The sequence below is a fragment of the Muntiacus reevesi genome, chromosome 4 (assembly GCF_963930625.1).
Source record: "Muntiacus reevesi chromosome 4, mMunRee1.1, whole genome shotgun sequence".
Taxonomy (NCBI): Eukaryota; Metazoa; Chordata; class Mammalia; order Artiodactyla; family Cervidae; genus Muntiacus; species Muntiacus reevesi.
Window position 1 is genome coordinate 108,508,619 of NC_089252.1, and position 24,139 is coordinate 108,532,757.

Genomic DNA, 24,139 nt, shown 5'->3' on the forward strand with positions numbered 1-24,139 from the left:
AGAGACTGCTAAGGCAGACCTAACCCATGGCCCTGGAGAAGGCTCTCTTCTCCACCTCTTCCTGCCACCTCCCTCTCAGGGAGGGATATGTCTGGGCCACCTGCTGAGAAACCAAGAGCCTCTTACCAAGAACACACAGGGAAACACAAAACTGCTCCAAGAGCGAAGCGGCCATACACTGAGACAACACCAGAGATGGCCCAGGGCCTGGTTAAGAGTCTCACCGAGGACAGGAAACAGTGCTGGTGGGAAAGGCGGGGGAGGGGAACACACCAAGCACAGTCCCTTCCCATCAGCCTCTGGCAAGACATAAAGCAGGCAGAGCCATGAGACAGCCTTGATCATTGTCTGCAGGGAGAGAGGACAAAGGACTGGAGTAGGGTCGTGGCTACCAGGATGGAGAGATGAGGCCGGAATCTAGCCAGTGAGAAGGCAGAGCCACAGGGCTTGGGCCATGGAGGATGCTCAGGGGGACAGGGAGCTGAGGATGTCCCAGGCTGCCAGGTGGCACCTCTGATGGATAACGGTGGCGTGGTCTCATGGTGGGAACCACGCAACTGGCATGATGGCTGTCCATCCACACTTCCCCAGGAGCAGCCCTGGGCCCTCTGGGGATAGCAGCTTTAAGCAGCAGAGCCCTGAGGAGAAATGAGTCAGAGAAGCTGGGCAACCTCCGAACTGCTGTCAGGAGCACAGGACCAGAATGCCCAGCAGCTTTGCCATCAAGCCCATGGAACCCACAGATCCCGTGGAAGCAGGGGTGGCCCTGGCCCAGGAGGAGACGGTGGGGCAGGACATGGAGACAGCAGGACATGGATGATGGGGGCAGAGGTCATGACCATCAAGGGGCAGAAGCTCCAGAGTCCAGGAAGATGACAAGCCAACCTCTCAAGAGAGGCTGAGCTGAGAATCCAGACCGCTCACCCCGAGTCAGCATGTGACTGAGACTCTTCTATTTGGGCAGAATCAGCACTTCCGCTGGCCCGGCCCAGAGGCCGCTGAAAGGCACTGTCAGGAACATTTATCCTCCTGGCCAGAGACAGTTCTGCCTTCCCCTCTGCACAGCCTGCTTAATGAGGAAATGTGGGCCAGGAGGTCTCCCGGGGACAAGGTCCTCTGAGCTGGGCAGCACAGCAGGCCAGAGGGGCTCGGCTCAGGTCCCCCGCCCAGCCGTGAGTGTGCCTGGCTTTGACCGGAGCGCCTCTGCTCTGCGGTGGCTCCTTGGTGTCCCCTCACCTCTCTGGGCTGCCAGGCCAGCCACCCTCCAGTGAGCCACCAGACCTAGGGCTTGGGGCAGTGGCAGTGACGGCCTGGAGGGCCACATGGGCATCCACGAAGAGGTCACCTGTTGTGCTCAAGCCGCCCCTCCCTGCATGTTGGAAAACATGGCCTCTCGTGGCCAAAGTTACTCCCACGGAGGCCTGACCCTAGACAAGTCAGAACTAGGTGCCACAAGCCTGTTCCACCACCACACACACGCCTCTGCTGTCTCTGGGCCGGCGGTAGTCATGGCATCACACTCTTCTGCCTGCCATCAGTTAACACACGGCTCAGCCCAGGGGCCCCAAGACTCAGGTGACTGCTGTGTGCCGAAGGGGGCTTGACATCTCCTGATGTGACACAGCTAGGGAAACATCTACCTGCCCAGATGAGCCAATCATAGACCCCAAGGGCACTCTCAGAAGGGGACACACCCAGCTATATGCAAGGCAGCAAAAGTGGGGTTCACATGGATGAACCAGGTGGGGCAGAGTGGCGTGAGGGGAGGAGCCGGGGCAGCCTCCCAGCCCAGGCTCACCCTGCTCTGCCAGGGTAGCTCCATGGGGCACCTTCGGAGCCTCCCAGGATGGGTTCCAAGCTTCACAAGAATACCATGCCTCCTGCCCACTTTCACCCCACTCTGAACAGAGCCAGCGCCCTCCAGTGGAAGACGGACTGCAGATAGATGGGCCCCAACCCCAGCACTTCTCAGACTTCCCTCTGGGTAAAAAGAGCATCTTTGAGCATCTCCACGAATAGCTCCATGGACAGCCAGGCCCTGCCAAGGAGAATTTGTGAACCAAAGCCTATGGCATTGACAAGTAGACATTAACACCCATGACCTCAGAAGAGGGGATGAAGGGAGGACATTGCCTGGCTGGGCTGCCCTGCTGTGAGGAAGCCTTCTGCCCGGCCCTGGGCATGGGGGCACAGCCCACTGCCTAACTGCCCTTCAACCCCTGTGAGGATCACAGGTGGTGGGCAAGGTAGGACATCAGGCCCTTCTTGCATGCACAGGGGTGACTGGAATCTTCCATCAGGGCCATGCCCATGATAGCTGGGAATGGGGAGGCCAGCGCAGGGCCTCCTAAGCCTGGTTACCTTTGGGACCAGCCTCAGGCACTGATGAGCTGGTCAGAGGCAGTGGGCACCAGGATTCCATTCACTGCACCAGTTAACTCTTGGAGTGGAAGGAGAGGCTGGGGCCAGGAGCAGATAAGGGAGCGGAGCCCTGCTGCAGCTATAGGGGCAGCCCTGTGATTGCTCCAGACTCAGCTTTCTGCTGCCCTTTCTGACTGATGCCCTCCATCACCCCAGGCTCGGCCCCTCACCAAGGCCTAAGGGAACCTGCTTGGTCCAGCTCTTACCTCCACCAGGTGGGGCGTCGGGTTGAAGCCACACAGGTTGCACACCTGGAGTTTGCAGGTGGTGCAGATGTTATAGTTGGCGGGGCCCTTGCTGCCCACGTTGAGCTCGGCTTGGCACAGTGGGCAGGTGGCCCTTTCCTTCGGCGTGGTCTTTGGCTTGGCAGCAGCCTTTGATGCTGCCTGGTGTTCTGTTCTGCCATGCTTTGGGCTGGTGGTTCCCCCAGTTCTCGCCTGGGCTCTGGGCCCTGATCCAGGCTCAGTTTTGGCTCCAGTTGCGGGCCCGGGCCCAGGCCCTGAGCCTGGGGGTCTTGGGCCAGCCTCCTTGCTGGCATCGCTGAAGACGATCTTGGGCGGCCCCTTGCTGGGAGCAGGCTGGCCCTGGGAGTCCGCTTCAGGTTGCGCAGACATGAGGGTGCTCGCCTGGGTCAGCAGCGATGCACCAAGGCCAAAGAGCTTCCCAGTGAGGCCCTCCTGGGTTGGCTCAGCAGCACCAGGCCCGGAGGGCGCTGCAGTGGCACTCTTGGCCGGAGCCTCTCCTGCCGGGGGCCTGGGCTCGGCTGTGGAAGGCTTGATGGGGTGAGAGGGCTGGGGAGACACCCTCCCCACCTCCAGAGGAGCGGCGGCTGGGGTAGGCCCCGGCACTGAGGTGGCCCTGGCTGTCTCGGCCTGGCGGGGGCCAGGCTGTGGTCCCCCTGGGCCCTGAGCTCTCTCTTGCTCCGGCTTCCCCAGGGGCTGTTTGGCTGGGGAGTGGGCAGGAGACAGGCTCGGGGAGTGCAGCTGCTGCTGGCTCTTGGAGCGAGGCGCCGTGGTCATGTCCATCCCCAGAGCCCTCTGCATCTGGCAGTTCAGACACAGCCACTCCTTCACCTGAGGAGGAAGCAGCAGGGTCACCAGGACAGTCAGGACTGGGGCGCCCATGGTCCAGGTCATTGCAGTCCCCGGCAGCCCGAGCCAGCTCCTAGCACAGGCAGGAGCACCAAGCCCGGTGCAGGTGTTTCTGGGCTGCCAGGAGGCGGGCTGAGGGGCAGATGGCACCACCCTGCCCTCTAGGAGCTGCCAGGTGCACGGATATGAACGGAGGCAGTCACACACTTCCCAGCCCCAAACTGCCAGTCCACTGCCTGCCAGGGTCCTCCCCACACCCACTGGCTGTACCTGGGTACATCATGCATCTCCACATCCCACCTCAACAGCCCATGCTCCCATCCTCCTGGTTGGATGACCCCACGCTGTGCATGCTAAGTCGCTTCAGGCGTGTCTGACTCTTTGAGACCCCATGGACTGTAGCCTGCCAGGTTCCTCTATCCATGGGATTCTCCAGGCAAGAATACTGGAATGGGTTGCCATTTCCTTCTCCAAACGATCTTTCCGACCCGGGAATCGAACCCGTGTCTCCTGTGTCTCCCGTATTGGCAGGTGGATTTTTTACCACTAGAGCCACCTAAGAATAGCCACAAACTGCTCATTCTCTTTCCCCTGCTGCCCCCTTCAGGTCACTTCCATGGGGCGGCAGTGATCTTTTTTAAAGCTTGTATCAGGACAAACCGCATGGCCCTAGAACAAGTCCTGGTATGCATCAGGCAGTCAATAAACACTTGCAGGATGAATAAAGAAGTGAAGAGTAGTAGGTGGGAAAGGGAGGAAAAGAAAACAAAAAGAAACCATGAGCCCTGTCCTCGAGGAGCTCAGTGTCTTGCTGAGGAGAAAAGATATAAATGAAACATCTTGAGAGCGAAATAAATGAGGGCAAAGTGAAGCGACGTGAGTGACGTAAGCTGAATGAAAAAATCTTTTGCTTTCTTAAGGAAGACAAATTTTCTTTTAAAGAAAATGGGATAATTTGTGCCTCCAGACTAAACAAGGCATGTGTCTGTTCACATGAAGGATGTGTCGTTTCTCTCTGCCATTAACTCCTTCCTAAGGAGAGGGGCTCATATTTGGGTTGGGTCAATCACTGGTTTCAGCCAGGCTTGCAGGGATGGGCACATGACCTCGCAAACAGGGCCAATCAGAGCCCTTCCATGTTTCAGGGTGAATGAACAGTAGGAGATAGAGTCACTCATCAAAAGGATGTAGCGGTGGAGTGGGCAGGAGCCTTCTTGCCCAGCGTGCAGAGAGGCGCTAAGAATGAAGTTAATAGACAGTCAGAAATGGAGCCAAGACAGGAGAAACAAGCAGACCCCATGGCTTCATTTAATTCCCTGGATTCAGCTCTGCCTTAAATCTACCCTCAGACTCCCAGTTACACGAGCCAATATTATCTTCCTCTCAAAATCCAAATATAAATCAGAGCATGTCACTTACAGGCTCAAAGCCCTCTAGGGGACTCCCCCCTCACTTACCATGGGAACTCTTTACTGTGATCGGGGAGGCCCCCGATCTACTCCAGCCTACGCCTCTCTCTGTCCCCCTTTCCTGCCCTCTCACCTCGGGCACGTTGGCCTCCTCTTCTACCAAGTGATCCTTTGAGCTCTCTTCCATAACCAGGCCTTTCACTCACTCTTTCCTCAGCCCTGGAGCCAGCTATCTGCACATGTCTCAGCCAGGATCACTTCCCCATCAGGGCCCTTCCTGGCCATACCATTGACAATCCCTCCGAAGCACTCTGTAGTCAACCACCCAGTTTGTCTTCATGGTACTTGTTCTTTCCCAAAGCTTATGCTACTTTATTCCTTTGGGTGTCTCCTTGCCCTGCCCATGAACTCTTACTGAGGTGGTCCAGGGACAGTGCACAGAGCCTGGGCTTACTCCACAGAGTCTTGCTGGGGGATGAAGCCTGATAACCTATTAATAGGGGCATGGCTCTTACAAAGTTACAGCCATGAAACTGGAGATTCAGCATCCCACGGTATAGAAGGAGTTCCTCCTTCTCAACCTGAGCCAAGGCAGAGGACAAGTCTGCTCATCCATCATTGCAACGAGAGTCTTTGAAAGCACCGCAGTAGCCTAGTTGCCAGGGAAAGGTCCAGTCTGGTCCCTGGGGCAGAAAGCCCTTCTGCCCATCCTCAGTAGCTACCTCTGGCCCTGCTCTCTGCCTTGAGGTCACAGGGCTGTATGGCCACCACTGTGGCTGACTTGGGGTTTGGGAGCCTGGGTTTGGCTGTCTTGCCATGAAACCAAGAGTAGCATCTGAGACAGGGGAGAAGCATGCACTTTGGTGAGTACCCCATGGCGGCCTGCATCATGCAGGGAATATTTGCAGGCATTCTTTCATTTTGTCTTCACTGTAGAGAAAAACCAAGGTCTAATATGATTTAGCCTCTGGCTCTTGCGGTTACCCAGCTAGGAAGTGGGGCTGCTGGGGAGACTGGCCCTGCAAGCCCTGCTCAGCTCCTGAGCTGCAGCCTGGAGCCCAGTGCCTTTCACATGTCCACCCCTTTTGCAGGCCACTGAGCCTCATGCAAGTCAAGTCAGAGGTCTAGAAGCTGCCCTCGAGAAACTCAAAGACCAAGCCCAGCTCTGGAAACCATAAGATCAGGAATGCTATAGCACTGGGCTGTGAACTGCCCCGCCCCAAGCCGGGAACTGTGAATGCACCTAGGCGCTTTGAAGACCCAAGGCAGCTCTGTACACTTTTGGACAGAGAAAGTCACAGAGAAGACAATGTGTGTCTTTGGGACTCAGCCCCAAGACTCCTTTAAAGAAGTCCTATGGCTCTGAGCCCAGGATCTGCTGCCTGCGGATCCGAGGGGCCCCGGTTGCCGCCCCCTCCAGAGCCACCATGTTGGTGATACCCCCCAGACTGAGTGAGGAGGAAAAAAAAAAAAAAGAAGTCGTATGTGGCAGGGGTGACAGGGTTCACTTTTATCCAAAGTAGGAGCTCCCAGAGGCGAGCTGTTTGGGCTAACCCTCAAAGAGACCCCAGGAGATGATCACCATCCTGAGCGGGGTGCCAAGGCCCTGGCCCAGTTCCTAAGGTAAGTACATGGCTCACACCCAAGGTCCCGTCTCTGCAGCACACCCTGAGGTGGGACTTCCAGAGAAGAGGAATCTGGGAGGCGAGACCCTTTGATTCTGAGACTTCAGGGAGACCCTGTTATGGGTCCCGGATCAACAAGGGGTCAACAAGGGCTTGTGCTAAAACTCCGCACTTACCACCAGCAGCTTCCCTTATCTAGCCCCCCGCACCCAGGCTGTCACAGGCGTCTCACTAAAATAGAACCTCGCCAAGAAACGGCTAAAACGCCCCTCAGTGAGTCATCTCCCAGATGGGCGCAGCTATTTCTATCCAGCATCTTCCAGACAGTGAGGAGCCGGTACTGTGCCCTCCCTCAGCCCCTCCCAGGCCCAGGCCTGGGCTGAGAGGACCAGCACACAGGCCTCCTGGGCAGGATGCTGGCTGGGGAAATCTCTGAATCCATAAGACTCCCCTCTCTGGCTCCCCCATGGGCCCCTGGGAGCCTGTTGGGAGGGGGTCATCCCCAGCCTCTTCCTCCCTACTCCAAGTTCCTTATCCCACGTCAGGGACATGGGGGTGGCCCACTGGTTGGGCAGGGAGATGGCTGTGCATCACCAGCCCACCTAGGCTATGGATCCATGACCAGGCCTGGTGCAGGTCCCCAGATTCCGGAACCAACTACAGTGAGAGTCTTCCTTGGCTGGACCGTGTCTGTGGCTCCTGGGCACCCTCCTAGCTGACTGCCCACTAGAATCAGAAGGTAGGCCTTCCACCAATGTGACAGGGGGCCTCTTTTAGAGCCTTGTTATCAGAGATCTCCATAAGCCTAACTTGGCACTCGGCTGGGAGATGTGCCATTCACAGACCTCCTGTCCCAAGACCCAGAGGTGGAGCTAAGGGGACCTCCCAGGGCTCCAGCTACGAGGTAGATAGTGCTGCCAGACGGTGGCTGATCCTTCTCACCAGCGAGGGGCCCATCCTGCCATCTCAGAGGCGCAGAGGCCCCTGCACCCCACCCAGTGGGGGCCTGAGCAGCAGTGGGGGTGGGGAAGCTCAGGGCGGTGTGCTGGTCGGGAGGCAGGGAAGCAGAGGCTCCAGGAAAGTGACTTCCGATCCGCAGGCAGTGCCTGCGCTGCAGGAGCCGGCTTAGGGTGAGCACAGCAAGCCCCGTGGGCTCTGAAGGGACGACGTCCCCTGGAGAGCCTGCGCAGCTGCCCCCTTCCTCGCGCTGTTCAGTGCCCAGCAGGGTAACGGAGGTGATGCCACCCTCCAGGAGCCAGAGGATGGGGGCTCTGGGAACCACACGTCTGCGTGGCCTCTCCCTCTGTGGGGCTCCGGGGCAGGAAGGGGAGTGGGGACACCTTTTGGGAGGGGTTTCTCTTTCTCACAGGGACGCTGGTGGTGCTGCACCTGCCACCCTGTGTCTTAGCCCCAGAGGGTAGAATCCAGCCTTGCATGTGGTTATTTGGCCCCAAAGAAGGCTGCCCAGGGCAGGGCCTGCCACGCTGTCACCTCCAGGGCTGCCAGGAAGCTCTGGGCCCCCAGCAGTAATGGGTGCTCCCGCAGCATCCCCTTCCACGTTGCCACCAGCAGGGAGGAAGGAGGGCAGCACACGTCACGTGGACCGCCTTCCTGCGGAGAGCAGTGGCTTGCCTGGGAGCCCAGCCCTCCCAGGGAGAGCAGGCAGACAGTGTGTCGGATCGCTGCACTGACATCATGCCTGATGCTGCATTCACGCTTTTTCCATTTTGGTACAAGCTGAAACATCACAGAAGCAGGTTATAAACGAGCCCTCCCTGCTGGTGCCAAGTCCAGAGGTTTCTGGGAAGGCCCCGCTGGCCAGTATGATGCCATGCTCTTCCGGGCTGTGAGTCACAGGCCAGGCCACGACTGGGGGCACGTAGACCACTGTGGGCCAGGGACAGGGGGGAGGCCTGTGCCCTCACACTGCCCAGGGCATCGAACATGCCACCTGCCTCATCCAGCATCCAACTGTCCCAAGTCTGCCACTAACCTGCTTCACCTGCCAACTGGTTGACCTCAGGCCTAGCGGTGGGCAGCACAGAGTCCCACAGGGCAGGGAATATTGATCCAGAGCCTGTTCAGCCAGGCCCAGCCCACAGAGGAGGTCCGTGCCCATGTCATCGGGTCAGGACCCTGGGAGAGGCCCTCGGAACCTGCCTAGCATCTGAGACCAGGATTTGGGTAGTGGAGGCTGAACCCAGTTGCTGCTTGGGGTTGGAAGGCCTCACTGAAGCTCCATGAAAGGGAGAGAATTTATTCCTTGCTGGTCCTTCCTCACCTCCCAAGAGCCCTCAACTCCCTCCGTCCTACCCCAGATGGCCCCCTCCCTCTCAAGCCTATCTTCTCTGCACTATATATTCATTCTCAGATAATTTTACAGCCCCCTCTCATAGCTAAAGTCAGGTATGCCATGCCTGATGGTTGCAGCAGTGAAAAACCCCCTCCCCGCACAGCAGCCTCATCCATCTGCCCCCAGTGACTCTGGCCTCTACCTCGCAGGGATCTAAGCAAGACGGCCAAGAGGCCTAGCTCCTGGGAGCAGGGGCTGGTAGGACTAGCTGCCCGGGGCTGGCTGAGGTTTCAGGGCCTTTCCCCATTGACTCAGAGATTGTTTGGGTCAAAGTGGCTACTGCCAAGCAAACCGCCCAGAAGGGACAAAGGCCACCTAGAGGTCCTTTCACATCCCCTCTGTTTGGAGGTGGAAAGGGGAGAGCTGGGCCCAGGAAGAGAGGAAGACACCTTAGCTGCTCCTCAGCCCAGCGCTGATCCATATCCTTCTAACACCTGCTCCTCTTTCCTCACGGCCTGGGCGAGTAGTAAGGCGACCAGGAGGGAGCGGAGGGAAAGGGGCAAGGCTGAAGGCTGCGGCAGAGGGATCTAGGCTGCACTCACAGCACCACCCCCGGGCCATCTGGTGGCCCGGCCCTCGCTGCCGGAAAGAGTGGGATGCAGGCAGGAGAGGAAGAGGCTTGTGGCCACTGCGTCTCTCCCTCCCTTTTCCACACCACCCACCCTAGGCACGTGCCTAAGCCCAAGGTTTGCCAGGGGTTGGGGGTGGGGTGATGGCACAGTAGCTTGGTCTCGACAAAGTCCAGACCTTGGAACAGGTGAAGAAAGACCGTGATCATGTTTCTGTAGTTTTCTTAGAGGGGGCTTCTGAGTGATTCTGACTAGAGCAAAGAAGGTGGAAGGCACACGGGCTCCTGGACCTGGAAGACTGGGGAGGAGGTGGCAACCCTGCTGTACCCACAGGGGCAGAGGGTGGGCACCCCTGGGTGCAGGCTGCTGCCTCATTTTGGGTAGTGCTCCAGGAGGATTCTGCTGATCTGAGTGAGAAGCGCAGGCGTGCAGTCAACCCTGCCTCCGCACAGCACTCATTCCCGTGGTGCTGTTCCTAGGGTGAGGACAGACTCCTCTGGAGGAGTTCCAAGCCAGGATGCACTGCTGGGGCAGCTCCGAGCGGGGCAAGGAGGCCCCGGATGGGGCTGACAGATAGGGCATGGCTCGTCCTCTCCAGGAGGGATTCCCACCCCGACCTCACCATTCCCCTCCACTTGCTGGCCCACGGCCACACCTGTCTGCTTCGCCCAGCTATCAGAACAGGTGTCTCTGTCCTGGAGGAGAAAGGGGTGGCAGGCCTGAATGCTGAGTCACTGAAGAGCAGAGAGGCAGGCTTGGGGTGTTGGCAGAGCCACTGAGGCTGGCACCCACACCCTGCTTCTCCCTGAGAGAAATGCGACATTCGGGAGGTTAAGGAGCTTGTGTAAGAACCCACATCCAGGGAGAGAACAGCCTTCCTGTTTTGTCCCCGTCACTAGGCACTGGATAGGCTTACACGTGAACACCTCTGGGCTCCTGGTCAGTGCATCCTCACTGGGAGGGTCTCCTGGGGCTGGTGAGAAACGTTCGGACCCTATCAGGTGAGCATCTGGAGAATGGTCAGCATTTCCCAAACTGGATGCCATAACCGCAGCCCCTAATATTCCGTGAAAGCAGGTCTGGGGAAGGCGGCCAGTGACAGCCCCGTCTTGGAGCTCCTGCCTGTACATGCCTTGAAGGACCTGGCCCAGAGGCCTGCTCTTCCTCTGCGGCAAGTTGAGGGCCCCTTTCCTCCTGGCCCTGAGCCTCGGCTCCGCCCAGCACAATGAGGCAGATAAGTGTAGCCAGGTCCTCCCACTCTGCTGTTTTTCCAGGCACAGCCCAAGGCTGGCTTCCCTCCCTGCTCACTGAAGGTCCTCAGTGTGGGAAAGACTGGGAGGCCCACCGGGAAACTGGTGCTGCCATGTGTGGCTCTCACTTGATCTCCACCCACCCCACCCAGTGTCATTCAGGTCCTGCTGCTCTATGAGTGGGAGGCTGGATCCCAGGGGCGCAGGGCCAACATAAGGAGGCGGGAATTCCCACAGTGGCCTCTCATCCCTGCCTGCCAAACCCCCTTGCCCCTGTGAGGCTGGGTGATTCTGGCATCTCGGCGGCAGGAACACAGGTGAGTTTCCCTGGCCTTCATCATAGTGCTCTAGATACTATGGAGCAACACTTACCTAACTGATCAGTGCAGGGACGGGCTGTTTCTAATCACAGATGTAATAATCACGAGTGTGCACGCCTCCGCAGGAAGCCCCCACACTCCAGGAGCGACTCCAAATGCACTGAGTCATCTCCCCACACCGGCAGCTCCTTCCTCGGAATCTCACACTTACCTCTCGCAAACCACACGTCCCACACCCACAGCACCTCATGTCACAAATAGACCCCGACCTGTGAACGATTCTCACTCAGCCCTCCCCCACCCATGTGGTCCAAACAGCTCCCGCTGCTGCTAATCCCAGCTGCAGCCATGGCCATGCAGTCACCACGCTCCAACCAGCCCAAGAGCAGAGCTCTGGGGGGACAACCGGAGACTTCCGGGGGTTACCGCAGAGGGGAGAGAGGGACTCACTCGTTTCAGAGGCATGGGCCCCAGCCCATCCAGTGTACTGGAGCACCTGGCCTCCAGGGCACCTAAGAGAGGCTCCTGGGCCTGGCTGAGCACTCCTCAGCAATTAAAGCATCCTGACACAGCCAAGGTGGGGCCGGGGACCCTGGGTCCTCTAGGGCAGAAAGGGGGCCAATCTCATGGAAATGGCCTTCCAGTGGCCTCGTGCTGAGGGTAGGACACTGTCACCATGTGAATCCTGGCTCCTCCCCCGGGAAGGGGAGCTGCTCCTCCCCCTCAGGCCCCAGCTAGCTGGAATGGGAACACAGAGGAGGCTCTTTACGAAGCCCAGTCTCCTGCCTCCCTTAACACCTGCTCCCCTCTCCAGGCCCCACTGTCAGGAGGGTCAGGGAGATTTGCCTTTCTTCGGACCCTGAGGTTGTTCATGACCCTTTCCAAGTGTGCACCCATGGGAAAAGCTGTTCGTAAGTCTCTCTTTGGCCTCCCTAGGGCATTTTTCCAGGTCGGACTTGAAGCAGGTAGGACAGCACCTCTACACAGGTCTGAGCCGAAGCTTTCAGGAGGCACAGTAATCAGCCCCTCTGGAGATCTGGGGCCAGGATTTGCTCTCTGCTTCCACACCTGGGAGCCAGAAACGCAGCCCTGGGAAGACGCAGAGGCTGGCGGCCAAGGGAAACGACCAGGAAGAGAGAGTGGGTGGGAAAGGGAACCAGGGGAGGCCTGGGAAGGCAGGTGGGGTGGGGGGAAGCCGGCGCAGAGGTGATTACCTGGGTGAGGTGAGGGTTGGGGTTGAACCCACACTGGTTGCAGACTTTGTTGTGACACTGGGTGCAGGTGTTGAAGTTTGGCTGGCTGGGGGTCGACGTGAGGTCCGAGGTCTTACATATGGGACACAGCGTGCTGCTGGGAAGAGGGGCGATCTGGGGGACGGAGTAGGGTGATGTGGGGGTGCTGCCTCTGTCTGGTGACACAGAGGGGGACCGCCCTGATCTCTGCGTCCTGCTGTCTACCTGCAGCGTCCTGCGGGGGCCGTCAGCCTCCTGGCCTGCAGGGCCCTGCGCCCTTGTCTCCCGGGGGCTCTCGCGGCCGGGAGTGGTAGCAGAAGGCTGCTTCGGGGTTGGGGAAGCTGCTCTCTGGCTACCCAGGGGCTCCTTGGGGTCCAGTCTCCGGGGAACACTGAAATGACATTGAAAATGACAAGGTTAGAAAAGTCGCCTGCAGAGGTCTCCACCAACCCAGGCGACTGCCAGGTGCCCTCACCACCCCCCTCTGCCAGCCGGTGCCATTAGCACAGCCCTCCACTGGCCCAGTGCTAACCGTGCCCCATGCTGAGCCCTGACAAGTGTCCCCACCTGAGCCGTCAGCACCAGGCCACGTGGTCAGCTTGGGAATGTCCCCTTTTACATCCCCTGAAATGCAGAGTCTGATTCAGTAGGTCTGCGGTATAGTCTGCATTTTTACGATCTCTAAGGTGATGCCTTTACTATGATCTGCAGACCACACTTTGAGAACCAAAGTTCTAAATTATATACGAGTAACACCTAGACTGATTTTAACATTTCTGACTCTTAGACTGCACACCAGACAAGTTACATCAATATCTGTGAGGGCAGAATCCTGGCATTAGTATTTTTTTTCCTCCCTAGGTGATTTCAACATGCAGCTGCTGCTGCTGCTAAGTCACTTCAGTCGTGTCCGACTCTGTGTGACCCCATAGACGGCAGCCCACCAGGCTCCCCCGTCCCTGGAATTCTCCAGGCAAGAACACTGGAGTGGGTTGCCATTTCCTTCTCCAATGCATGAAAGTGAAAAGTGAAAGTGAAGTTGCTCAGTAGGGTCCGACTCCCAGTGACCCCATGGACTGCAGCCCACCAGGCTCCTCCGTCCATGGGATTTTCCAGGCAAGAGTACTGGAGTGGGGTGCCATTGCCTTCTCCACAACATGCAGCTAGTTTCGATCAGCTGCTCTGGCAAGTCTGTTACGTTCTGGCTTGTCTGCTTCAGAGGCCAATATCTGGCAGCTGGAGATAAGCAGGGGAGGCCCTCGAAGGCCCAGTTAATGCCACCTCCAGCAGCGATAATGGAGCCTTCCTTCTCTTCTGGTGGTCTTCCAGCAGGTCTAATGCCAGACCAAGTCCATCAAGATGGGTGATGTGTTTGCTACTTTTCTGCTACTGTAAGATAGAACAGGGCCGGAGCTCTAGGATCCAGACCTTGAGGAACCATCGAGGGGAGTTCAATGTGCCTGACCCCCACCTCCATCCGACATGGCCTGGCTGCAGCAGAGTCATCAGAGCTGAGTAGAAGGCAAACCATGACGCTGAACTCAACGCCCCACATTCCTTCTTGTTTGATCCCCCGCCCAGTTTTCCTGTTTGAAGAAAGCCACATACAAAAAGCCAAAGGCAAGGCCTTCACACTGCTTCCATGACATTTTATACTTGCTTCAGTGTGTATTCATTTGGGTGGATGCTGGCACCCAGGCAACAGGGCAGCCTGGCTGAAAGTCACTGCGGAGGCCCGGCCACAGCCACCTGTGAGGCATCCTGTCCTGGCTCCTTCAGCCCCAGTGCTCCTGGTCCTTGTAGGGTCTGACTAACAGGAGGAGACTCTAAGTCTGCAGCCCTTATGTGAACGCCATCTGTTTGCCAAAAAGATTCAGGAGCCCACTGGTAGGCTGTCTCAGGAAAAGCCATTTTAGAGGGGAGACGAAGAGCCCGCTGGGAGACCCACCCCAAGACACTCTGGGGTCCTTCCTCCCTTCCAAGGAACTGCCAGGGAGGAGACACACCCTCGGTCTAATAAAGACTCTTCCAGGAAAAAGAAAAAGGACACTGTTAACTGTCCGTCAGCCAACACAGCACACACCCATCCATCCAGCCTCACATACTGGACACTCCACAAGACCAGAGCCTGAGTCTAGCCCTCTGGAAGTCACCTTTGCCAGAAGCTGTGAGGCTCAGTGCAATGTGGTGGTTGGTGGTGGCTGCAGCCATCTTTAGGCCCAAAGGAGTCCAGGGCCTTGCAGTAGACTAATTTCTAGGTATCGTAAAGAAATAATCTCACTTGGTTAAATTCATCATTTCATTTCTTACTTAAATTACTTGGGGCTGGAATTTAAAGAGCAGCCCCTGAGAGCTCATCAGAAGCTATGGAGAGCCCTTTATAACATGCGAAGGGACCAGAACCCTGTTTCCAGGCTGGGCAAGGTCCGTGGTTTCTTCTGAGAAAGTAAGCAATTTCTACTGTGTGTGTTTTACATGGTGTATGACACAGTGACTTTCTAATTCAATGTTGCGTCACAATGTAGTCTTTCTGGGGACACTGTATGTGACAATCAGGGATCCAAATTCAGGTTAACTTTCAACTCAGCTGTGGTGACAGTGAACAAACAAGCAATGCCCTCTGCACCCAGCAGAGCCTGCGTGGCAAGGCCAGCGCCCCCAGCACACAGGCTTGGTGTGTGTCCACACACCACACGGTAGCTGCAGCTGACACCCGGCGATAGCGATACACACCTGCGAACCCTTGACTCTCCGGTCTCTTGGACAACTCCTCACACCTCCTCCTTGATCTCCAGGCCGCCAGCCGCCTCCCTCTCCTCACTGACAGCCTGTACACCATCTTGCTGGGAAAGTGGGAGCGGCTGGAGGGGAATTTGTACAACTAAGCCCTCTCGACGACTGTCCCTGTGTTTGCCAGACTCCTGCTCCCAAGGTCCACTTCTCGCCTTCATAAATTCTCCCCCTTCCTTCATCGTCCTTGTTTACCTCTCTATTCAGATGATTTCAATGCCCATACAAAGATGCTTCTCCCATCTTGGAAAAGAAAAAAGAAATTTGGCCCACTTTCCCCTTCAGCGACTGCCTCATCTCTCTGCTGCACTTACAGCAAAACTCCTTGAAAGAGAGGCCTCCACTCACGGCCTCCAGCCCCACTCCTCCCTTCCTCTCAAACAGGCCACCTGGCTTCGCCCATCCTTCTACAGAAGTCTCTCAGGTCATAGGCACTGATGACCTCCACAGCATCAAATCCAAAAGTCACTTCTAGGTTCCTCCTCTCACCTGATAATCCCCTGACCCGACAGCGCTGGGCCCTCCCTCTTTCCTGAAAGAAACCCTCAGCTTCCTCCAGGAACACCACCCTCTGCCAAGCAGCTTCCTCCCTCCTGGTCACACTATTCTGAGCTCTTCTGCGGGTGCTTCCTCGTCTCCCAAACCCAGAATCCCACTTCCTACATAGCAAGGACTCAACCTTTCTGCACACAAGGTTTCCAAGCCCACAGCTCCCTGAAGATCAAGCCTTTATCTCCTACTCCCCACTGGCAGCTACAAATGTGTGTCTGGCCCAGACCCCTCCCCTGAACTCCCCCCTCCTCTCACTGCCGACCCCATGTCTTCACCGAAATGTCTTACAGACACCTCGAACGTGACGTGCCTAAGCTGAGTCCCTGATCGTCCCACACATGTGCTCCTCCCTGTCTTCCCCTTGGAGACTCTGATCCTTCTCCTCTCAGGCCTTATCAGTCATCAGGAAATCTTGTGCTTCAGTGTCTGGAAGCCCAACTGCCTCCTCACTCCTCCTGGTTGAAGTCACGGTGCCCTCTGGTTTCCAGTTTTGCACAAGCTGGGCTGCCCTCTCTTGCCCATCTATAGTCTCCTCTGTGCAGCAGCTGGGATAATCCTTTATACACATGAATCAAACCGCTTCCCTTGTCTGCTTAAACCCTCCTTTCCCTCCCACAGGAAGAGCCAACGGCTTTATAACGGCCCGTGAGATCCCGCAAGGTTCGGGCCCTTTCCCTCCAGCCTCTTGCTCTCTCTCTTACCCTGGGTCTGCTCCCCTTCTGCCAGGTCCGCTCCTGCCTCTGGATATTGGCACCTGCTGGCGCTTGCACGCAGACTCAAGAGAGCGCACTTAGATACAAACACCCAGAGACAGGAGCGGGACCGGCAGAAGGAGAGCTGATACAGGGAGAGTCTTGGCTCTGGTGGCATCGTTTGGGGACGCTTTTGTGGACCAACCTATTAAGAATGCAGCTTCTGGATTTCCCTGGCCATCCAGGGGTTAAGACTTCACCTTCCAGTGGCAGGGGTGTGGGTTCAATCCCTGGTGGGGGAGGCCAAAAAACCAAAATATAAAACAGAAGCAATATTGTAACAAATTCAAGCCCATTCTTTACCTTCTGAACCACCAGGGAAGCCCAAGAATACTGGAGTGGGTAGCCTTTCCCTTCTCCAGGGGATCTTTTCGACCCAGGAATCAAACTGGGGTCTCCTGCATTGCAGGTGGATTCTTTACCAGCTGAGCTACCAGGGAGACCCTAACAAATTCAATAAAGACTTTAAAACTGGTCCATATAAAAAAAGAATCAAAAAAAAAAAAAATGCAGCTTCCGTCCCTCCAGCCTCTGTGTGCTCCACGCCACTGAGGCCTCCCGACTCAACCCTGCTGGACATGCTGCATCTGTGCACGCTCTGCGGTCCCAGCAGCAGCCTGCCGGCGCTGTGCCGGCACGACCGCTGGGCTTCCTCCACAGCTGTGCCCCAGAGCCCAGCACTCGCTGGATGCTCATACATGTCTCCTGGGTGGATGGACTAAACTCATATCATGACTCAGAACAGTAAAACGTGGCCCCTAAATGTTTCTGAGCAAAGGAAACACGGCTCATGATGGATGTGCACTCAGCCCGCCCTGGATTTGGCCTCATGCAGGGCAGAATGGCAGAAGTGGCACCTTGAGCACTCTCCGGCCACTTGCTGTATACCCCCAGTCCCACCACACAGAACACTCCACTGACCACAGAAGTGCTCATGCCAACCGCGCCTTCACCCTGAACACCACCATGTGCCAGGCACCTGTCACATGTTAACTCCTCTAAGCCTCACAGCAAATCCATGCGGTAGGATGTAATTTGCCTATATTACAAATAAGAAAACTGCCACATGTAGAAGTTAAGGATTGCAAAGCCATTTTGACCTGTAAGTGGTGGTGCTATGACTCCAATACCAAGGCCACCAGTTCGGACTTTTCTGGCAGCCCAGTTGTTAAGACTGTGATTCCACTGCAAGCAGCATGGGTTCGATCTCTGGTTGTGGAACTAAGATCCCACACGCCCATAGTGTGGTCAAAAAATAAGGCCACCAGTCCATGTCCTAAAACACATTTCTCATTGCCACACGTTCCGCATTGCCTCTGGGTGAGCACAGTGAGGCTGTAGAGGGGTGGGAAACACTGCAATGTGATTCACAGAGAAAACCACACTCAAGTCACTTGCTCATTCGAGCATTCAATCATTCACAAACATTCACTGACCCCTGGAGTGATAGCTCCAGGCTGTGTGACCGGTGCTGATGGTATGACCGGATTGCAACTCACAAATGGAAGGTTGGTCCACGGGTGCTCATTGTATTGCTATTCTTTACATCTTATACATATTTTATAAGTCTTCTTAGATTCTGTATAAATACCTACTCAATATTTAATTAAAATAAATTTTTTTAAAGTGGATCAGACAGGAATCCAGTCTTCTGGGAGCCTCCAGTCCAGAGAGGAGACTAGATGTGCAAACAAATCACTGCAAGACACGTCCACACAGTCCAGGGCAGAGTTTGAGAAGGCTTTGAGAACTCAGAGGCGTCTAAACCAACTCTTCATGGATGGGCTGCCTGCCACCCCCCTCCCAGGTAAAGGGCAATTGAGGCAGAAGGGAAAACACGTGCAAAGACCCAGATGCATGTCAGGGTGCTGCTGTTGTTGAGTCGCTAAGTCAAGTCCAACTCCTTGCAATTGCATGAACTGTAGCCTGCCAGGCTCCTCTGTCCATTGGATTTCCCAGGCAAGAATACTGCAGTGGATTGCCATCTCCTCCTCCAGGGGATCTTTCTGACCCAGGGATCCAACCCGTATCTCCTGCATTGGCAGGTGGGTTCTTTATCACTAAGTCACCGGGGTAGCTCCAAGACAGGGTTTAGTCAGTGCTATTCTCAGCACTTAGATCAGCTCCTGGAGACAGCATGCAGCAAACAACCTGAATTCAGAGGCAAGATGGGAAGGGCCAGGAGAGCAGGGCCTTTAAGCTTTTCAAACAAGGAAATATTCCACTCTGTGACAAAGACATGATGGAGGTAGGGAGACAGAGAGAATAAATGAAAGTGAAAGTCGCTCAGCTGTGTCCGACTCTTTGTGACCCTATGGACTATACAGTCCACAAAATTCTCTGGGCCAGAATACTGGAGTGGGTAGCCTTTCCCTTCTCTGGGGATCTTCCCAACCAAGGATCGAACCCAGGTCTTCCACATTGCAGGAGGATTCTTTACCAGCTGAGCCACCAAGGAAGCCCAAGAATACTGGAGTGAGTAGCCAATCGCTTCTCCAGCAGATCTTCCTGACCCAGGAATCAAAGTGGGGTCTCCTGCATTGCAGGCTGATTCTTTTCTACCCAAGCTACCAGGGAAGTCCTACCAGGAAGACAGAATAACGTGACAGCACAAAGGACAGTCCAGGGGCTGAGAGAGAAGAAAGGCTCAGAAGGCTATTCTGGCCTGGGGTCTGGGGAGGAGGGTCCTTGTGACTGAGCCAGAGGATCCAGGGGGAGAAGCCAGTTGGTGGGTGGAGACTGGGGAGTGAAATGGCAAAATCATAAGGTTGAACTGGTTTTGTCAAATTGGTGATCTCCGTGGGGGCATCCAAGAGACATCGGGAGATGGGTTGGAGCTTGGATTCAATTCAGACAAGTCTAGATATTTTTACCTGGGAGAGTTAAGGCTTCAGTTCATAGGCAAGTCTCAAGGGATAGAGATCTCATGGAGAGCAGTGGTCCAGAAAAGATTGCTAGGGAGTACCAACATTAATAAAAGCAGAGGGATGTCAGAAATGGAGGCATCAGAGAGGAGAATGGGAAGACACAACCCCCAGGGTTAGAAAAGTTCCCACAAGGAGGAGTATTCAACAACTCGCTCCTGACTCCACGTCCTTGTGGGCTGAGACGCCTCAGAAGTGCTGAAGGAAAGGCTACACCCACGAGGGCCACGAGCTCTCTCCCACTCTGTCCGGTTGAGGGAGCCAGTTCCCTAGCTTGCTGGACACAAGGGCCCACCCAGGGCCGGAGATCCAGCTCTGTCTGTGACACACTCCCGGACACAAGTCCCAAGGGGGCCAGGGCTGGAGTGGCCTAGGGCCTCTTGGGGGTGAACATAGGTGCACCCTCCAGGAGACCCTCCTTAAGAAAGATCTCCACTGGGCGCAGGGGGAGGGAGGGAGGGCGGTGTCCACAGGCGGGGCCCAGCCCAGCCTCAGGAAGCCCTGGTTTCACTGATGTGGCTCATCAGCAGTGAGAGCCCTGGAGGCCAGTGCACCTCCCTCAGCCTCTGGGAGCCCTGCTCCGGGGGGAGGGCTGGGATGAGGACAGGTGAGCAGGAGGGGGAGAGGAAACTGCCATAAAGTGGAAAGACATAGGAGGACAGGCAGGCGGAGGAGGGAGAGGGCAGAAGCATGCAGGAGTGGCTGGAAGACAAGGAGGGGAAGACTAAAAATGCCTTATCCAGGCTAGATATTTTTAAAAGATGGCCACGAAAGGTGGAGGATGTAAAAATAGCTGTATTTCCACCAGCTCTCCTCCCTTTCAGCATTTAAGGCTACTGACTGATCAGAGACAAGTCTTAAAGCTGGTTAGCAAGGCAGGAAGGAGCCTCCTCCACAAGGCCCATCCCATCGGCCTCCCCCGCAACTCTCCTCAGTAACCTGAGGCCTGCTGTCCCATTCCATGACCACTGCCAGGAGGAATAATCCAGATTGCGCTGGTCAGAAACTGGGCTCTGCTCTGCCAGAAACCTCCAAGAAAGGCAGGAGACCAACAAGCTCCAGTGGCCAAAGATGCTCTGACCCCAGGTACGTCCCTAAGGGCAGAGCCGGGGCTGCCCTGGCAGGTGCACCCAGGGGGGCCTGCTGAGGCTGGGCAGACTGGCCGGAAACGCGGGGAGAGGCCGTGTGGGGTCCCCAGGGAAAACTAGGTTGGGTTCCACATGGCAGCCTTCTAGAGCATCATCCCCCCGCCGCCCCCTGCCGCCTCCAGTTGAGTATTTGAAAGAAAAATACTTCACACAAATAAATAGCTGTCTTTGCTCACCAGGAGAGGAGTGAACTTAAGGACACTGTTTTTTCTAAGTCAGAGCAGCCGGAAGAGCTCTGCAGGCTTCAAACAAGGTTTTGATAAATCCCTGGCTGACCTTTCTGTAACGGGCAATTACGGCCAAGGACATGCAGGGGGCAGGACTTCTTTCAGGCCCAGGCTAGGAAGGACCACTAGGGTGGCCCAGTAGCCCCCGTGTGTCCAGGCAGAGAAGCAAGGGCTGCCCAACAGTGGGCGCCAGGATCTAGTTCTGGGCCCCGGAGCAACTCTCTCAAGAAGGGATGGGAGAATTGAGAAAGTTTGAGTTAAAAAAAAAAGGCCAGTTTTCACACAAGAAAACATTTCTTGATTTGCCCACTTTCAGGCCAGTGGCCTCCTGCTTTTTTGATCACCAGTCCCTATCAATAAAACATGTTCACATATCCCCAACAGATGACTATTTATTTACCAATTAAGTGCATATATATTACTGCTAAAACACACCTCCCCAACTGGCAATGTTTGAAAGGAGGAGATAGGACACAAATGTAAACAGGAGTTTTCACGTTTTTCTCCCATGCCTCACTTGACTGTCCTGTCTCCCTCCCCTCCCAGCGCGTGTGCCCCAGTTCAGAGGGAATTCTTACTCTCCCAGTCTTTAAAGGGGTCTCTGCTGGTTGCCAAGACCAGATTCTCTCCTGCTCTCAGTCCTGCTCCATCACAGGTGTACTGAGCTCAGGGTCAGGGAGGCCTGAGTCTATCGGGGGGCCCTCCCAGCCTTTCTGACCACTGATGAACCAAAAAGGAATTGTCTTGCTAAGAGCAGCAGCACAGAGGTGAGGTCTCCGCAACACTCAGCCACAGGCCTCAGGAGCCTGTAACTGGACACAAAGCCAGCACCAGGGGCTCAGAGTGCATCTCTAGAAGTTTTTATTCGTTCATTCATTTTTTTAAAAGTTCATAGGAACCTTGTTCCCTAGTCTGGGTCTCAAGCCACAGGCCCCTACCTACCACACCATCCTGTCTCTCAAGCATTGCCCACACATTCCCTAATGCAAGCCCTGCCTGAGGCCTGGGGGCTCCCCGAGGGGCCAGAGGCTTTCTTGCATCCATGTCCACAGGCTCCCCAGAGGGCTGGCTGAACAGCACCATTCCAATGTGATTTCTGGCGTGGAGCCTCCCGGGGTCCTCCCTCCCACGTGTCCCCCACCAGTCCGGTCGCAGTGCTGCCCCACTGCAAGGCATTGTTCACTGTCTGTCTCTTTGGTCAGACTGGGCACCCCAGGAGGGCAGGGGCCCCCAGAATCTAATCTGGTTGCAATCCCTGTTTGCCAGTCGAAGGAAGCAGAACTTCACACAGGTAGTTACAATCAACTGATGAAAAATAACTTGCAATTAGGCAAGATTTGTAGGAAATGAGTCTGGTAGGGCTTGAAAGCAACTTCGTATTTTAGGTGAATTAAACAGTCATATTTACATCATTTACCTTTTACAAATGTCTGGTTCAGTCAATTACCACAAATTCCAAGGGGAAGGGATCCAAAGATTGGTTTTACTACAGCATATAAAGGAACTGGCTTCCTTAGGTAGAACTCAGTGGGAGGGGAGTGTTACTGCTTTTAGTGCTCTAATGTCTTATTCCCACTTATTCATCAGTCTTGGGTAACAGCTCATCAGTAGGAGATTCCTGAGGGAGCCAGGAGCGGGGGGGCCCCACACTGGAAGCAAAGAGGGCCAGAGGAGGGAAGAAGCAGCAGGTGGCCAGACCAGAGTAACTGCCCAGAGCTGAGACCCAGGTCAGCAGCTCCTCAAAGGCTCTCCCCAACCCCTCCCAAGTGTTCCAGGTGGCCTGACCTGGGACACCAGAGGAAACAAGGGCCCCAAGGACCTTAGGGACCCTTCCCTTTGGGCACCATAAGGACTGGACCCAGGATGCTGACATTCGTGTGGACTAATTCCTGCGCATTCCTGTCCTAAGGCCTATGGCATCAACAGCATTTGAACTTTAAAGAACTCCCTGGCCTTTCTAGCCTGTGGTGACTGGGGTACCCTTCAACAGTGCATCCAGGCCAGTCACATGCCCCCGTGGACTCCCTCCCAGGCTCAGCTTTCTGAGGGCACACATGGCGGACAGGCAAATTCTTCATCCCTCCTACAGCCTTCTCAAGAGCTCTGGCCCCAGTCCAGCCCTTGGTTTTCATTTACCAACGCTGTCTCCCAGGAGTGCTGTGGCTTCCAGGCGTGGCCCAGGAGCTCTAACCCAGCCCAAGCCCCTGAGGCACCTGCCCCTAGCCAGCTCTGGGTTTGCAGACATCTGCACCAGGACCCCACATGAGGACCACTTGGAGCTGCGAAGCGTCCCAGTTTTCTGGCTCAGGGGGAAGATTCCTGAGCTAGGAAGCTCTAATCAGGAGTCAGGCATCATTACATAAAGCTGAGCCAGCTCTTCCCTGCTTCTCGCTCCAGCAAATTCTACAACTGTAGCCTTTTACCAAGGGGACAGTGTTATGCTTGTCAGCTCGCCTCCAGATTCTGCTGAAACCAGGAGATAAGTTAAGAGGAGACACTAACTCTTTGTGACAATGGAGGCGGCAGGCCTCACCCCTTGCTCCAATCAGAAGCCAGGACTCTGGCTCACAAAGCTTGGCAAGCTTCAGCCCTGTCTTCAGACCCAGCGCAGCAGGCTGAGCCCTCAGCCTGCCCTAGGGGACAGGGACACATCCTGTGCCACAAATAAGGCTTCACGTCCGGCCCTGATCCAAGACAGGCCAGAACAATGCGGTAAGTAAGATAAGCCAGTGCCTGCATCATTAATACATGAGCCAGCTGAACACCTGCCGAGCGTGGGGTACCAGGTGGGACCTGAACACACCTCAAGTGTCTGAGGCTTCCCACTGCCTGCTCTTCCTAGACCAGCACGAAAACCCCACCAAGCCTGAGGAACCCTTAGCTCCCTTCTCCTGGGAAGCCAGTGGGATCCAAAAACTACATCTATTGTGTATTTTGGGAGAGAAAGAAACACCAAAGTAATATCTCCATGTTAAAAACCTCTCTGTCCAGAAATAAGGCCTGCTGTTTTCCATTTTTTCCCCCCTAGTTTAACATTTTTTAAACTAGTAAGAGCTTGCCTGCTCCTTATGTTTCTATACCATAAGGAAAAACTTACCTGTGACCCAAAAATGGTAAAAGACAATTGTGACTGAGGATCATCTCTGGCCCTTAGTTTCAGCTCTAAATGAAACAACAGAAGGGAGGTCCCCGCCTGCTCATCTCCCAGAGCCACCCTGTCTGCACCTGCCCTTCTGTCACTTGCTCACACAGCCCAGGGCACAGAGCTAGTCTTTGGGCAGGGCTATTCCAACCGCTAAAGAGCCCTGCCTTCCGACAAAGGACCTGTAGCACTGGAAACGGCAGGTCCTGAAAAGAGAAGGGAAGCCTCTGAACAATACCTTTGCCGGGCGATTTAAAATTTATTACCATCAAGGTGCTGAGAAGTGTTTAGCTAGTGAATGCAATTCTTTACAGGGCTTGTGAAAAAAATCAGA

General features: G+C 55.6%; 1 protein-coding gene across 1 annotated transcript in view; it reads right to left on the bottom strand.

The window, feature by feature from the left end:
* BSN (bassoon presynaptic cytomatrix protein) overlaps positions 1-24,139 on the bottom strand; it is a 75,105-nt gene that overhangs the window by 22,032 nt on the left and 28,934 nt on the right. Inside the window, exons 2-3 of the mRNA XM_065933693.1 lie at positions 12,253-12,661; positions 2,628-3,494 (exon numbers count right to left, since the gene is read on the bottom strand). Of these exons, the coding sequence (XP_065789765.1) occupies positions 2,628-3,494; positions 12,253-12,661 (1,276 nt within the window). The remainder of the gene's footprint in view (positions 1-2,627; positions 3,495-12,252; positions 12,662-24,139) is intronic.